The sequence below is a fragment of the Notothenia coriiceps genome, unplaced genomic scaffold (genome assembly GCF_000735185.1).
Source record: "Notothenia coriiceps isolate Sejong01 unplaced genomic scaffold, NC01 NC01_scaffold00010592, whole genome shotgun sequence".
NCBI classification, from domain to species: domain Eukaryota; kingdom Metazoa; phylum Chordata; class Actinopteri; order Perciformes; family Nototheniidae; genus Notothenia; species Notothenia coriiceps.
In genome coordinates, this window is record NW_011343293.1 from 117,869 (window position 1) to 133,492 (window position 15,624).

Below are 15,624 nucleotides of genomic sequence, written 5' to 3' on the forward strand. Positions count from 1 at the left end.
AGGGAGACACTTACTGTCGAAGCGTCAGTCCGACGGTGTTTACGTCGGGGAGGCGAAAGGGGAGCTAGGCACTGTGTGGTCGCGGTCTAGTGGCGGTAACTGCCGGTGATCTTACTTGTGTGTGTTGTGTGTGTGTGTGTGTCGTGTGTGGTGTGTGTGTGATCGTCGTCTGTGTTCGTGTGTGTGTCTGGGTCGTCGTGACATATGTCACCGAGTAGTCGAGGTTTGCCGCCCTTTTGTACGTGGTGACCCACAATCACAACGTACGAAGGTGGATGAGGGTAGAAGGATGTTAAGAGCCGCCGAAAGGTTAGCAAATTTTCGTCTAGTAAAAAGACTATTTCTTCGTGATAAAGACCTACATTCAGAGAGTTAATAAAACGCAGACTACAAGCGGAGAAGAAGTTTATCTGAGCACCACTCAGACTTTTTGGGATTCGAGGCAATTCTCAAACATTGCGAAAGGTAAGAACTATAGTAGGGTCGTGACGAACCAATTTTATTTAGGACTTAGGTGAGTATGGGTCGTTTTGACGGGGTATTTTGTGTATTCTCTTCCGTTGGAAAAACAAAAATTCGTTTTCCTTCAAACATAAATTATAGACAGCTAGACGTTACAGAACAGGATTGAACGAATCCCACGCCAACCTATAGGCAGAGTATCACTGCGTTGCCAAAATAGCCGTCAAAACAGGGAATGTTTATGTGTAAAAACCGTAAAGCCTAGCGTTTACGTTTGGCATATTTCTATAGGAACTACTATAGTTTGGGTAGGTCTAGTACGGTCAAAGTGGGAAGGGACTAAATGCAACTTAACCGGAGGGGAGGTGGCTTTTACAGCAATCGACAGATCGAGGTAAGTAACCAACCGTAGTGGTGCGGAGTAGCCTAGAAGGAGACTCTTGAAAGCTGAGGTCAGGCCTCCGCCCCAAACTCGCAGGCCAAGTCCTTTGACCGACAAAACAGGGCTTCCCGTATCGCACCTCGCGTCGTCGTGCACTCATGAAGTCCAACGCGGAAGACGGCTCCGCCGGCATACCCTACACACACACACAAACACACACACACACACACACTCACACACACACACACACACACACACACACACACACACACACACACACACACACACACACACACACACACACACACACACACACACACACACACACACAACCCTCTCTCTCTCTCACACACACACACACACACACACACACACACACACACACACACACACACACACACACACACACACACACACGTCAAATCACCCCAGCTAATGTCCATCACTTCCCCCTCACATAAACGTGTGTTTCCATCACTCTGAGGAGGCAGAAGACCAGCTGGTGGTCGAATACGAGCGCGCTAAAGAAAGATAACACTCTGTTCCGGTTTATCTGCGTACAAGCCTTTCCTTCTCCTCATTTCTCTTTTGTTGACTTCTCTGCCCCCCTGCTGTGCTTCTGTCTGTCTCCATACTCTCTTCTTTCCGTTGTTCATTGCTCTATCTCTGCCATGAGTGTGTGCTTGAATTCACTCTGTTCCCCTTAACACTCAAAAATAAACATGTGTATCCTGAGTTCAGTGGCTTGACTCCCCTCACCTCGGAGTCCTTGTAGTGGCGCTCGGGGATCTCATCATAGGCGATGTCCACGGTGCACACCTCTGTTTCCTCTTCTTTGGGCTCGCTGCTAAAGATCTGAGGAACAGGGAGGAGTTCAAAGATAAATTAAATGTTGTGGGATGTTGCAAGGCTATTTTTTTTTATGTGATAGGACAGCATCACACACTTTCACAGTAAAGCAGCAGTTGAATTAGGTTTGGAAGTTTCAAAACACATTATTCTGTTGGTCTCAAAACAAAGCGATAGCCGTCCTTCTGCCTTTACCCTCCGACAATACAAACTGTGAGGACTTATATGAGTCACTACGTGTGATCAGTAATTTGTGTCTGACTCACACAGGAACAGCAAAGAAATATCCGTCAGGTATCCGCTCTCTTCACAACCATTTTACGGCTCCTGCGTCACAGTTGATCCTGCTTTGAACAATCTTTTATACAGGTGTAGCGGAAGGGAGAAAGGGCAGTGCGAGGGATGAAAAGGTTATTGAAAAGGGAAGAGAATGGAGGATGAGATGTACAAATGGTGAAGGCGGTGGAGGGAAGTGTAAAATTGAGAGCGGAAGGAGCGAACACTTGTATTTAATTCTTCTGCCCTCACTTCTAAAACACCCCCACTTGTTACGATCAGCTTCAAATGTGAAATAATGACCTGATGTTCTGCGAACGCGTCTGACTGGGTTTGCAGCTCCCACTAGCCACCACTAGGTGGAGCTGCGGCCTTTTGTTTTCAGCTGCAGCATGGATCATGGCAGGATTGCGTAACCTTGCACCTTACTGCCAGGAAAGTGTTAAGTGGCTCTGAGGAAGAGATGGATATCAAGAACAGTACTTCTACAGTGACATATTGACACGTGTTTGTGCTCTAAGTAAATGCTTTGGAAATAATGTTTTCAAGCCAATAACATCCATTGCATTGCACTAAACTGATAAAAGGGAACTGATTGAAGGGCAGGTGGTTGATTGCTTAAGATGTCTTTACGTTTTATTTTGTGCTTGTATTGCCATAACTTCATCATTTTGTTATTTAGTCACACAACTGTTTATGGAAACGACATTGTAAGATATATCCTGCGGTGTGGGTGAAAAGAAGAACTGTGTTTCTGGTGTGACAGAGCAATGAAATAAACAAATATTGTAACATAAAAAATATATACCACAGGAAAACCCTGTACACGAGTGAGAGGATAGCAGTATGAGTGCTGATCCACTCACACTCTGAATTGTGGGCAAAGTCTCAAAATTAAAGATGGCACAATGACGCAGTAGAATTTAACATTTTGGATTTAGAGGCTTTGAAGCAGAAGGATTGGTGACAATATGGGAAGGAAAAAAAGGCAATGAAATAGACAGTTGTGCAATCGGGGACTGTTAGATGTACAAGAAAGGAGATTCAGCAAAAAACTTCAAATAAAAGCCAAGCTAAGACCTCTTTTACTTTGTCCACCACATGACACTGAGCTCTACTCACATTATCATTGCTCCCTTTGTTGTCCTCGTATTTGGATTCTATGTGGATGGAAAACTTGGGCAGGAAGGAGCACTGGAGTGGATAGAAAATACACAACAAAGAGAAATTGATTTGAACGGTGATCACCTTGTGAGATGATAATTACATGGCTTAGGTTTGGATCACCACACACAAGTACAAAATGTGATTTTTTTTGTTGACGGACTCACAAAAAGAGATGTGAGACTAATTGTGTCTCACAGATCTTTGTTATATTGCCCAAACCAGATGAGTAATTATGATCTTTCTCTTACTGAGTAGATGTATTGCACCATAGCTGCTCTTCATTCACTCCTAAACACGGCATCTTGATGAGATTAAAGCTTGACACTTCCAATTATTATACAACCAAAGAGTGGTGGGATACTGTTTAAAAAGGCTGATGGTGTACAAGCTTGTGTGTGTGTGTGTGTGTGTGTGTGTGTGTGTGTGTGTGTGTGTGTGTGCGACTGCAGGACAAAGACAGCAGGAGGGATTGAGGAGAGAATGAGCTATAGGGCCGGATGCCTAACTGTGTGTGTGTGTGTGTGTGTGTGTGTGTGTGTGTGTGTGTGTGTGTGTGTGTGTGTGTGTGTGTGTGTGTGTGTGTGTGTGTGTGTGTATGTGAAGGTCACGCAGAAAGGGTGCTGCATTCCTACTGGCCTTGTGACTCTTATCAGGGAGACGAGAAAACAAGAAAGGTGTGTGCGGGTTATTGTGTGTGTGTGTGTGTGTGTGTGTGTGTGTGTGTGTGTTTGTTTGTTTATGAAAGAGACTGTCATTCAAGAAAAGACAATGTCAATCACAGAAAAATTACTCCGCTTTTATTTTACATAATTGTTGAGTCATTGTTTTAATTGTTTACAGTATCAGCCTCACAAAGCAGTATGCAGGTTTTTATGGACGGGCCCAGCCACTATCACACACTTCACAAAGTGTGATGTGCACATTGGTTAATGCCCTCAATGTGTGGCCCAATTGTGAAGGTAAATGCTAACATGGGCAAGTTAGTTTAAATATTAGCTTATATTAGATAGTTAGCACAGAACACAAATTACAGCGGAAACTAATGGTCATTTGTTTTGAGGTGATTGATCATATATACATAATGTTTGACCTGATGATGATGATGCTGCTGGTTGATGGTATTCCCTAATGTTCAAAATGAATGGTCAGATAGTTATTAAGATATTTCATTAAGAGCCACACATGTTATCCTGTTGGTGGCAGATAGACAGGAAAGTGTGGCATAACTTTGAGACATGACTACCTATTCTGATTCATAAAGTCATGGTCATTGCCTCTACCAATCATAAACCTCATCTTTTGCATCATCACCCCCACCTTGGGCTAATCATAACAAAACATTTCATTTAATTATCATTTAGGCCATTTGGCAGCATGACAACACAGCACCTTCAACACAGGGTATAACTGCTTGTTATAAGTGGACATCTGGTTTGTTAGAGGCTCTTATATCTAAATCACAATGATTGCTGATTTGAGAATATTGAGAGCAGCTTTGTACACCTACAGCATATTTTCAAGAAAAGGGATGCTGAAGTATTTGCAACAGTCATGTTCTTAAGGTTGTAACGTTAGAAGAAGTTATCTGTTCACTTTTCAAATCATGAACATCCTCAAACACCCAAATGTTAAATGTATCTGTACAGTGTCAGAGGAGAAGAGTTGTGTTTCATTGATGTTTTCCTGCTGCCACCCTGGACACAAGGTGGGCAGGCTAATGTCCCAGAGCAAATCATTAATGCTTTTTTCTCAGCAAAAGTCAATTAACCGGGTATCTCTTTGAGAGCTTTGGGTTTTTAAATATGTTTTTAAAGAAGAATTAGATGTATCGATATTGAACGGCGATCAATGACAATCAATGTGAGCCTATAGGTCTTAAAAGTCGATTTTACATTTCAACCTTATCTATGGAGCCTAAAAGTAGTATAGTTTAAGTTCAGATACAGTGAGATGAGTTGTTGTCCCAGGGTGTAATTGTTTACCCTTTACGGACATGGTGAGGAGCTTTCTAGAAGAACTGCTGCTCCTTGTATAAAACAAGAGTCAGTTCATTAGGATTCTGATTAGGATTCACCCTGGACTCCTCCCTGTTATTTCAGATACATCCAACAGGGAGGTGACCCCAGGGTACACAGACAACCCACAGGAGGTATTACCACTTAAACATGGGAACACATCAACATTCAGTGGAAAATAAATAAATAGGCGATGCTGATTTACACCTGTGCCTTGGGTACCCTTTATTATTGCAGAAAAAGTTATTAAGAAATAAATACACCAATAAATACAATATTCTGTGGATTTAATTGAGTTTCCAGATCACAGTTTTCCCTGATGTGAAATTTCAAGGGTTTACAATATGGGTGTTTTCAGTTGAATGTCAAAGCATGAGGTGTTTCCAAGAAGGGAAAATAATTAAAAATAAGAAACTTGCTCGTATAATATTGTTATATATTACATACTTGTGTGTTGCTGCATACAGTGTGACAGATCCTGAGAGTAATTTGTTTAAATTCAAACGAGACTATTCAGAGACATTTGTGATCCCGAGCCAGCATCATTCAGGAAGTGTAGCTACTCTCCCCTGTCATCTCCACCACAAAGATTTACATTTGGATCTAAGTGTTTTTTGTGTAAGTGTGATTTTTCATGTGTGTGGGTGCAGACACATTGAAAGTACTTACCGTGTACTCTGATCGTATTCCCATCAGAGGCCATCAGTGTAATGGACAGAAATGGGAGTTGGGTGAGAGGGGCAGGCGGGAAGAGTACCAAGAAATGAAACCATATGAGAGAGTTAAGAAAGAAAAACTATTTAGTTCAAAATGGAAAAAGGACAATTGAGCCAAAGCAATAGCACAGTCCCAGTAATAGCACATAAGAGGAACCCATGTTGTTATGACATAGTGTGTTATTTATTTCAAAGATGTGTCACATGGACTACTATACACATACATGTGAGCTGCAGGGCTCCCATGTTATTGAAAGTTCAACATACACACTAGGAAATGTGATATCTGCAGGCCAATGGTGGTTTATTACATCTCAGTATTTCTTTGTGGCTTTTAAAGCCGCTGTGCTCCTTCTAAAAGCTTTTTAAAGGTGGTTGAAAGACAGTCATGACCACAATTTAAATAAAACAATTTACAGGAATCCCTTTGCAAAAACATATTCAGGATGGTTTAACCAACAGCTCTATGGCACATTCAAAAATACTGACTGCATATTTGTGTCAAGCTTTTCACTGAACCTTAAAACCTGAAGGATAATGCATCCTGGAATTGCCAGCCAATAAAAAGCACATAACTTAAAATGTCATAAGTATTCAATATGCAAAAAAAAAAATCTAAAAAATGTGTCCCTTTAAATTGAAGCTAAAGAAAGAGTGATGCAAATTATTGAGAAAAATGTCAAAACATCAAAAGCTTGATATCTTCTTAAATCCCCCCTTTTTCACATTTGACCACCAGATTGCACATTCCTGTGATCAAGACCTTACATGTTGATCTTTAGGTTAAACCTGCCTGTCCTCTCCCCATCACTTTCTCCGGTGCTCGTGACCTTTGTCTTTACAACCCCCCCTCCTTTCTTCCCTTTATAGATTGTGTAAGACAGAGTATTGCTTCCAAATCCCTTTGCCCTCTCAATGACCCCATATATTGGCTGCCATAAGGTGAGCTGACCCACGTTTGTAGAGGACTATAGGATGAGGAGTATTATGCATCTATATGTGGCTCAGCAGAAATCCATGATTTTACAATATAAAACAGAATTGTCAGAAAGAAGTTTGTTAAACCAATGTTTATACGTGTCCTTTAGGGTTAATATGACGTGACGAAATGCGTATCTAAACACATGCTTTTTCATGAATGTTTCTACTTTTTAATTGTAAATATTAGATAAAACACAAGGATGTATTATCAAAGTATTACCTGTGATGGTGTAAGGGTAATAGTTCCACGCCTTCTCTGTGACATAGAAGATTTTAGGGACAACCGCTCTGGCCCAACTGGGCAGCTTGCTGAAACACAGAGAAAGAACATTGCATTGATTTTAAACTAAAGAAAACAATGAAAAAGGCAGAAAAGTTAGAGGACTGGTGAGAGAAATAGAAGTCAGAGTCAACATCTCTTAAAGTAGCTCTACTCTTTACCTTGGCCCTATCACCCAGAAAAAGCACTGACAAGCATCCAGCTGCGTAGGGCCGTAATGGAGGCCATACAAGGCAGCAAAGATGGCCCCTGGGGAACTTGATTACTCTGATTACTCTGATTACACGCTCCACCCTGCAGGGGAGTTTCACCCGAGCTTGCATCGTGATAGACCCACCGAGTGACATGGAGGGCGGAAATCACAGAGAACTAGCTATTGCTGCACAAATTGATTCTAAATGTGGACGCAGACAAGTAGTCGAGCATTTTAACGAGCGGCCTTCCAACCAAAATGTGCAGGTCCTGGGAGGTGACTTGGACAAATTAAAAGTCTGAGAGGTCTAAATAGGTTGCAGACTTGCTTTTCACTTTACGTAAGCGTGTATACAGAACTGTTCACACTGCATGACCAGAGCTCCTTTTCAGAGAGCATTAAGATGTACAACATTTGTTGTTTACTGTCTATTATACATTTCAAGTTCTAGGTGTGAATTGTTTTCATCTTTGTCATTAAAAAGTACCAAAAGCATTACACTATGGACAGTTTCCCTTCACATATTTGGATTGCTAACTATCCAACATTACAGATGCATAACAGTAGTCAGATAAGCATGTCCATATCACCTGAGGGGGCTCAGTAAAATGCAAATGATAACTGAGGACGAGAAACAACAGGAGCCAAACATTTCCTAGCTGGAGGGAGTTTCCCAGGCCAAATATTTCAGAAATGTATGATTTCACAGGCTTTTGCAACTATGATACTTTCAGTATAGCTATAGAGAGAAAAAGTCAGAGAAAATTGTCCCTGCAGCCCAAATCACAGCGGTTTCAATATCCTGCTGACTCAATATTAGGCAATCCAGCAAGGAAAATAGCGCCATAAATGGACACAAAGCCAACATTAAGCTGTAACAATTTTCTCTCACAGTATAATTCTCTTTTACACCAGTCATTGATTATTCCAACTCCCACAGTATCACCCGCTTCCCTTCCTATTCTGTGTCTGGACGCTGTAATTGAAGCTGGAGATTATACTGAGAGTCTGTGTGGAGCGCTGCGGCACAAGAAGGACGGCTCACTCCGCTCTCTGTGCAACGGACCATCAGCCAGTAGACTGGTCACACTGCCTTCACTACAAACCAACAACACACCTACACACACGCGCACACACACACACACACACACACACACACACACACACACACACACACACACACACACACACACACACACACACACACACACACACACACACACACTGCAGCTATAACATGGTAACAGGTGGTTTGTGGGCGGAGAGAGGCAGGCGCAATGTCCGACAGGGACTGCTCAAATTATCCTTCGCTCACTGACCTCATATCTCTCTGCCCACACACACGCACGCGCGCACGCACGCACGCACGCACGCACGCACGCACGCACGCACGCACGCACGCACGCACGCACGCACGCACGCACACACACACACACACACACACACACACACACACACACACACCACACACACACACACACACACACACACACACACACACACACACACACACACACACACACACACACACACACACACACACACACACACACACACTGTTACACTTTAACCCTTTCTATAATTATCAACTTGAATGACTTTTCATTGCCAACAACTACTTCTATGTTAACCCAACGACTGTAATCTAAATAATTAAGATTTCCAACAATGTCCCACTGAACATAATGAGCTTTTAAAGATAAACGCCTTGGAGAAGATTTGTTTGTTAAATTATTTTTGGAGTCTATTAGCAAGATTATCGTGCTTAAGGGAGATTGCATGTTATCTCACGGGGTTCAGCTGCAAACAAAATGAAGACTGCAGTGGTAGAAAAAAAAAGGAAAAACCTAAATGAGTCTGAATAACAAAAATGCCTGGAATGTTGGGAATTTAACTCTCAGTATGATAGCTTACGTTTAGCGTCAAGGGCTAGAACATTTACCAGTGCTTTGCAATACAAACAGTTGCTCTGGCTCATCCTTCTAACAGGCTATAGCGGACAGGATCGTAGTACTGACTCCTTAATATTAGACATGTTTCAAAAGCCTGTGAACATTTCGGAAGGTTTAACACTGTATCTGTAAACCTTTCACATATCCAGATAACCCGGGCTAGAAGGCTACCAACCAATGACCTCTCATCAGATTGTTAGGAGGGGTGAATCTGCAATAAATTGTCCCAAAACTCCTCTAGTCTGAGGCAGGCTAAACACAATTTGTGTAATGTTCATCAATCATCAAGCATAATAAGTATCTACAGTATGCACTGAAACAAACAGACATTGGGAGTATTTCTTTGTGTCAGTAGCTTTTCACCCTTCAATTTGCCAGTAGGAGAAACAGATCTTACTTCTTTTCTTCCTTTTTTTCATCTTGCCCCTCAGGGCTCTCGTCATTATAGATTAAGGGAAATCAATAAGGTGCTTAACAAGGCTTTCACCTTGACTCACCATATCAGTCTACAAAATGAAAAAGTCCAAGGGTGCTCAATATTTGTGTATTCATTTACATAATCTTTGTTCTGCTGCAATGCTCCACAGAGAAAAACATGCATGTGTGTGATGAGGGCTCACATTCAGAGCAAATTTACAAATGAGAATGAAGAAACCATGCGTCAGACTGCTCACGACAGTTAATTCAATTGCAATCGACAAAATAGAAAATCAAATATTCAATTTCACGCTTATCAAGTTGAACAAAGCACAGGAAAATAGGCTTGGACAGAGATGAAAAGGGACACCTAACTACATTGTTCCCTTGCTGATTCCCTGAAACACAACATTAAGGCTTAGTGCCAGTCTGAAAAAGCCTTATAATATCTGAGGTTAGCATGTGTTATTATCACCATGTCCTATATACAACTTTGCATTTTCAATGTAATAAGACAGCCTACAGATGTTGACATGAATGCCTCATTAGACACCTAATTAATAGCTAATCTACGTCACAACACAAACAACTGCGGCAAGAATGAGAGAGGTTTGTGTCAGCTGTGAAATAAAAAAAGCCACTTCATCTTTCCTTTGTTAAATCTCTTCTGACAGCTTTATCAGCTGCTGCATAATGAGAAGAAGGCTTCTGAAGGAAAATGCGGGCTTCTCCTCTTGGGATCAATTGAGTATTAAATGAAACACATATTCATACAAATTGCAATTCATGTATTCAGTTAAATTGAACACATGTTTCATGGCCAGAGGAAGACACTCACTTGTTGAGGTAGATTCGTTTCTCTGTGAACTGGCCTGATCCGTGCTCTGGGTCGTCGTACGGCTCGTTCTGGACCACCTCCACCCCCTCCCCACGTTCACTCTGTTCATGACTGTGTTTACTGATCATATACAGCTGGCCAATCCGGTACTGAAAGATAAAACGGAAGACAAACAAACAGAGAAGCTTTAGATCAATTGTTTTATTAAATAAAGTTAGACAATTAATGTTGGTGGAGAACGTCATCCTGACATATTAACAATGTTATAGCAACAAATTGTCTTCAAAGGTCAACGTATCTTCATACAAAGGTTGGAATGAAAGTTATTTAATCATTTATCTTCACAAATGTCCAGCTTTAGGAAACAAAACTATGTACATGGTATTGATTAAGTACATAAGTAACATGACAAAAGCTTTGTACCGCACGAGATACAAACAGCGTCAATCTTGGTGAAAGCCCAGCGTTCGTTTGACCAATTTAGTTAAATCTAAGCCTTTTCCCTACTCTCAATGATTTGGTTTTCATACAACATCACCACATTTCTTTAGAGAAGTAATATAAGAATAAGAGTACCTTACTTTTTCGTAGGTACAGTATGGACAGGGAATGTATAGCCTGTATAGTTACACATCTGGAGTACATTCTGACAAAGCAACTGAATGGAAACAATATGCTGCTTGAAGTCCATAAAACAGACTCAACAGCATATTTTTTTATAGCAGACACAAAAATAAACACAGAGGGGAAAATTCTAGGATCACTGGATGGTATCAATGCCTGGTACTGACACCTGGGGACAGTCCACATAGCGAAAGAAAGCCGGGGTATTAGGATCTGTCCGCAGCATAGTGATAAAGGCCTCACAACAGGTCAGGACCGAGCAGTGCAACAATAGTAACCGCAGCAGCAGCAGCAGGAGCCAGTGCGGTGACCCTATACCACAACATCAGTTAACACCCACATCTTTAACTCAACACTGAATGACCCACTTGGCCAAATGACAATGTCCGTTTTGGTTGCCTTGACAGGCTGCTTTGTCACACTGCAACTACTTTCCATACATTTACAAAACGACAAGCATTGGAGCGAGAGTTTTCCAGGACGGAGATTTCCGACTACTCGTAGGCCTATTCCCGGGTCGGGGGAAATGGATACGGCCCTGATGGTGACTTATTCCACTCTGCAGGAATGCCGAGGGGTCATATAGGACTCAAGCGCCACACACACAAACAAAGCTCCGACCCAGGATAGCTGTGTTAAGCTAATGGAAAAAATGGACAATCACTGCCTGGGATGTCGCCTTGTGACTTCACATCCAGCCACAAAAAGCAAGGTATGGAAAGAAGAGAAATTTGATAGTGCAGTGGAAAAAAGCTGAGCCAGTAAACAAGCTCAGGTTGTAACTTCTTATATCACAATTTTCCATCTGCCGACCATGAGAGAAAAACCAAAAGGCTGAGACAGAGTATTCCCAGCCGGAATGTTGATGGCCATGTGTTTCCGACTGAACAGCTGTGGAGAGTCTGGCATCATTTTTCCACAGCAGCGACACAGTTACAAGCCGGGAATTATTTAGAAGGATCCTGTGTGGTCACACACAAACACACGACAGACATAGAAAGCACAGTGGCTGTGAATCAGCCAGAATGATTTGTGTGTGGAGAACAGTTAATGAAAAAGCACTTTATATCGGAAACGTAATGCACTTAAAGTCAATATTACTATTACTAATGCATCGAATGCTTATCTGGATGTAAAAGGGGGATGAACCCACAGAAAGTCATCACCCAAATCTGAAGTTTTACTAATATCTACAAATTATTTCGGCATTGTTTAACTCAATGTTTTGGTTTTACTTCCTTCAACTTGACTGTTTTGGGTTACTCTCTTTTTAACCCCTTTGAAGCAAATCTGCTCCACAAATTGGCTGTATCTTACCTGCCAAGCTAAAAACAGAAGACAGACAGGTGGTGAGCATTGTTGGCATTTAGCAGCTAAAGAGCCAGCCATTTCCCTCAGGAGTTGGTTGAGATCGAAACAAAATAAAAATAGAGTAAACACAACTCTAAATGAATACTAATGTTGGGCTTTATCTTGGACGTGTTAATTGGGCCACTGTTTGCTAACCAGTTTCATGTTTCTCCATTTCAACCTTATCAGAGGATACTAGGTCGGCGTTGCATATACAACTTGTTGTGGTGCCCAGAATTCAATTAATGCAGGTTAGAAAATCTAATAAAGGCCTGCAGGTGTGTCATGTTACAACGAATGGCAGTATAATCAATGTAATCCCTGCCAAACGGCTTTATCCTTTCATATGTAAGAGGAGAAGTTATAGGACCTAGAAAATGATTGTGTTAACATCATCGACACACAGGAGTAGCAGTAATAAGGGCAAACTACCCACCGGGGATATACTCAGGACATACAGTCGCAGTATACAGCAGGTACCAATACAAAATAACCAAGCGCCAACTCTGTCCCTGTTTGAAAAAGATGTGTTATCTCAAAGGCAAAGTATTTGCTGTAAAAAGTTCATCTGGGTTTAACATATTCTGTTATTTTAAGGATGATGGAGTGTGAGACAGTTCAAGACATTCAGACAGCTAAAAGAGGAAAAAGGATGAGGATGCCATACAGATCAATAATTACATTTCCACAGATTCCTGTTTGGGCAAAACAAAGATGAGAGGCGGCTGAACAGCATTCATAAATCTCCCTGCTAGATGAAAAGCTTCACGGCAGAATAGGCACTCGAGTAGGACCTCTGAGAGCCACTCTGATTAGGCTGATGGCTAGCAACGGCGTATCTACATTAAGCAACGTCTTTCATGTTTACCTTGGCTCATTCAGGGCTCAGACTGATTGTGTAAACACGGCAGCTGTTATGAGGTTCTTCCTACCTGCCATTGTACTCAGCCCCCTTTGCTGTGTACCTGATGGGTGATGAATGAGAGGCTGTTTTCATTGTGGTCTTCAAATCTAGCTATTACGACTCGGAGGGTGCAGTGGACCTTGCTTAGGGCAGAGTGGCCATGAATAATCTTTTGTTACCGTTTTCTATTTATCTCTAATGACAGCAGAGCCGTATAAAGGGCTGACAGCGATGAGAAAAGATGCAGCATTGTAGGCTTAGACGTAGTTATTTCTCTTCCACTTTTCCTTGGAATTATCTACACTCTCCATTTCCTCTATTTCTTCCTTCTCTTTTTTTCTCCTCACACTGCCTGCCTCATTGCAATTTCCCTTTTGTGGAATCCACTTCTCACTTTCTGCCACCACATGTTGCAGTTACCTTATTATTTCATCTCACATAGAGCTCAGTCATTTTCAGCACTCAGTACCATTATACGTGCAGCTACTCTTAGTCCCAGTTAATAGGGGAGTTTGAGAGCTAAAAGACCATTTTTCAAAATGTCACTGTCAGAATGAACTGACCCCTAGAAACATTTTGAAGCAGAAAAACACATCTTGATTTTGGTGCCTCTGCGTCCTTTTCTTCTGTCCCTTGGTGAAACTCCTCTGGTTTCAGTTCAAAGACAACGGCAGCAAAGTCTTATTTATAAATGTAGTCCTCCACAAATAAGAATTAATGAAAAATAACTCAATCTTTCGGAAATAATTGTGACTTACGGATAAAATACTGTCTATCCTATACTATCACTATACTCAATGTTTATCAAACAATCAATGTTTATTTATATACAGTAGCCCAATATCACAAATGTTACATTTGTCTCAGTGGTCTTCACAGTTTGTACAGAATATCAGTGTGACAATACGACACCCTCTGTCCTTTGACCCTCACATCGTACAAAGAAAAACTTCCAGAGAAAACCCCACAGTTTAAAGGGGAACATGGGAGAAACCTCAGGGAGAGCAACAGAGGAGGGATCCCTCTCCCAGGACGGACAGACGTGCAATAGATGCCGTGTGTAAATCGAAGAGATAATACATTTACAGTGCAGGTAGACCAAATGTTTGGAAATGCATGTGTCTATAATAAGAAGATGAATCCGCGAGCATGTCAGCAATCCTGTGGGAGCCATCAGGGAAGTAGCATGGTGAGAGTCAGGCAGGACAGCAGAGACTGGTTCAGCCACGACTCGAAGTCCAGGACTCAGATCCAGTACTCAGGATAGAGGATCCAGGACACCGGCATATATGAGCACACACACACACACACACACACACACACNCTTAGCACCGCTGCTCGCAGTGACAGGTTCAGCCACGACTCGAAGTCCAGGACTCAAATCCAGAACTCAGGATAGAGGATCCAGGACACAGGATCCAGGACTCAGGACTAAGGATCCAGCACTCAGGATCCAGGACTCCGGATCCAGGACTCAGGATCCAGGACACATGATTCAGGATCCAGGATCCAGGACACAGGACCGCAGCAACAGGATCAGCCACGGCTCAGGATCCCGGCGTAGATAGACACCAAAACTAATTTGGGGGAAACTGGGTTATTCGGAACATGAGAGTACACAGGTACAGACAGACAGAAGGAAGAAGTAAGGTGTCCCCCGACAGTCTAAGCCTATAGCAGCTAAACTAACGTACATGGACTCCCTTAGGATACTGTCAATACTGTTTATACTTCATCTGTTTGTAGCCTATTTATAATTATTCATTCATTTATTTATATCATGTAGACACTTGCACTGCTATTTTGCACTTCTGGTCAGATGCCAAACTTGAATCTGAATCTGAAATGCAAACAATATTAAACAAAGAAAACCTGCTAGTTGTAACAAAAACATGCAACTAAGAAGAAAAGGCTCAAAATGAATATATTTAAAGTACAACACCATGTCAAGATGAAAGCATTGAGCTAAGACTGTGATCAAACTGTGTCTCATCCCGCCTTTCTGCTTCTCTGTTCTCACACAACAGCAGGTGGTGGGGGAGCTGTGGTCATTGTACTACAGGAGTGTGTTAGTGTGAGTGTAAGATAAGAGTTCTGACAAGGCACACGCACACACACGCACGCACGCACGCACGCACGCACGCACGCACGCACGCACACACACACACACACACACACACACACACACACACACACACACACACACACAGAAACGGTA

The 15,624-nt window shown here is 42.0% G+C and overlaps 1 protein-coding gene across 1 annotated transcript in view; it reads right to left on the reverse strand.

Moving 5' to 3' along the window:
• The window catches only part of pitpnc1a (phosphatidylinositol transfer protein cytoplasmic 1a), a 37,858-nt gene that overhangs the window by 4,079 nt on the left and 18,155 nt on the right, over window positions 1–15,624 (reverse strand). The window contains exons 2-6 of the mRNA XM_010771821.1: window positions 10,529–10,677; window positions 7,069–7,157; window positions 5,821–5,828; window positions 3,092–3,163; window positions 1,604–1,699 (exon numbers count right to left, since the gene is read on the reverse strand). Coding sequence (XP_010770123.1) covers window positions 1,604–1,699; window positions 3,092–3,163; window positions 5,821–5,828; window positions 7,069–7,157; window positions 10,529–10,677 — 414 coding nt within the window. The remainder of the gene's footprint in view (window positions 1–1,603; window positions 1,700–3,091; window positions 3,164–5,820; window positions 5,829–7,068; window positions 7,158–10,528; window positions 10,678–15,624) is intronic.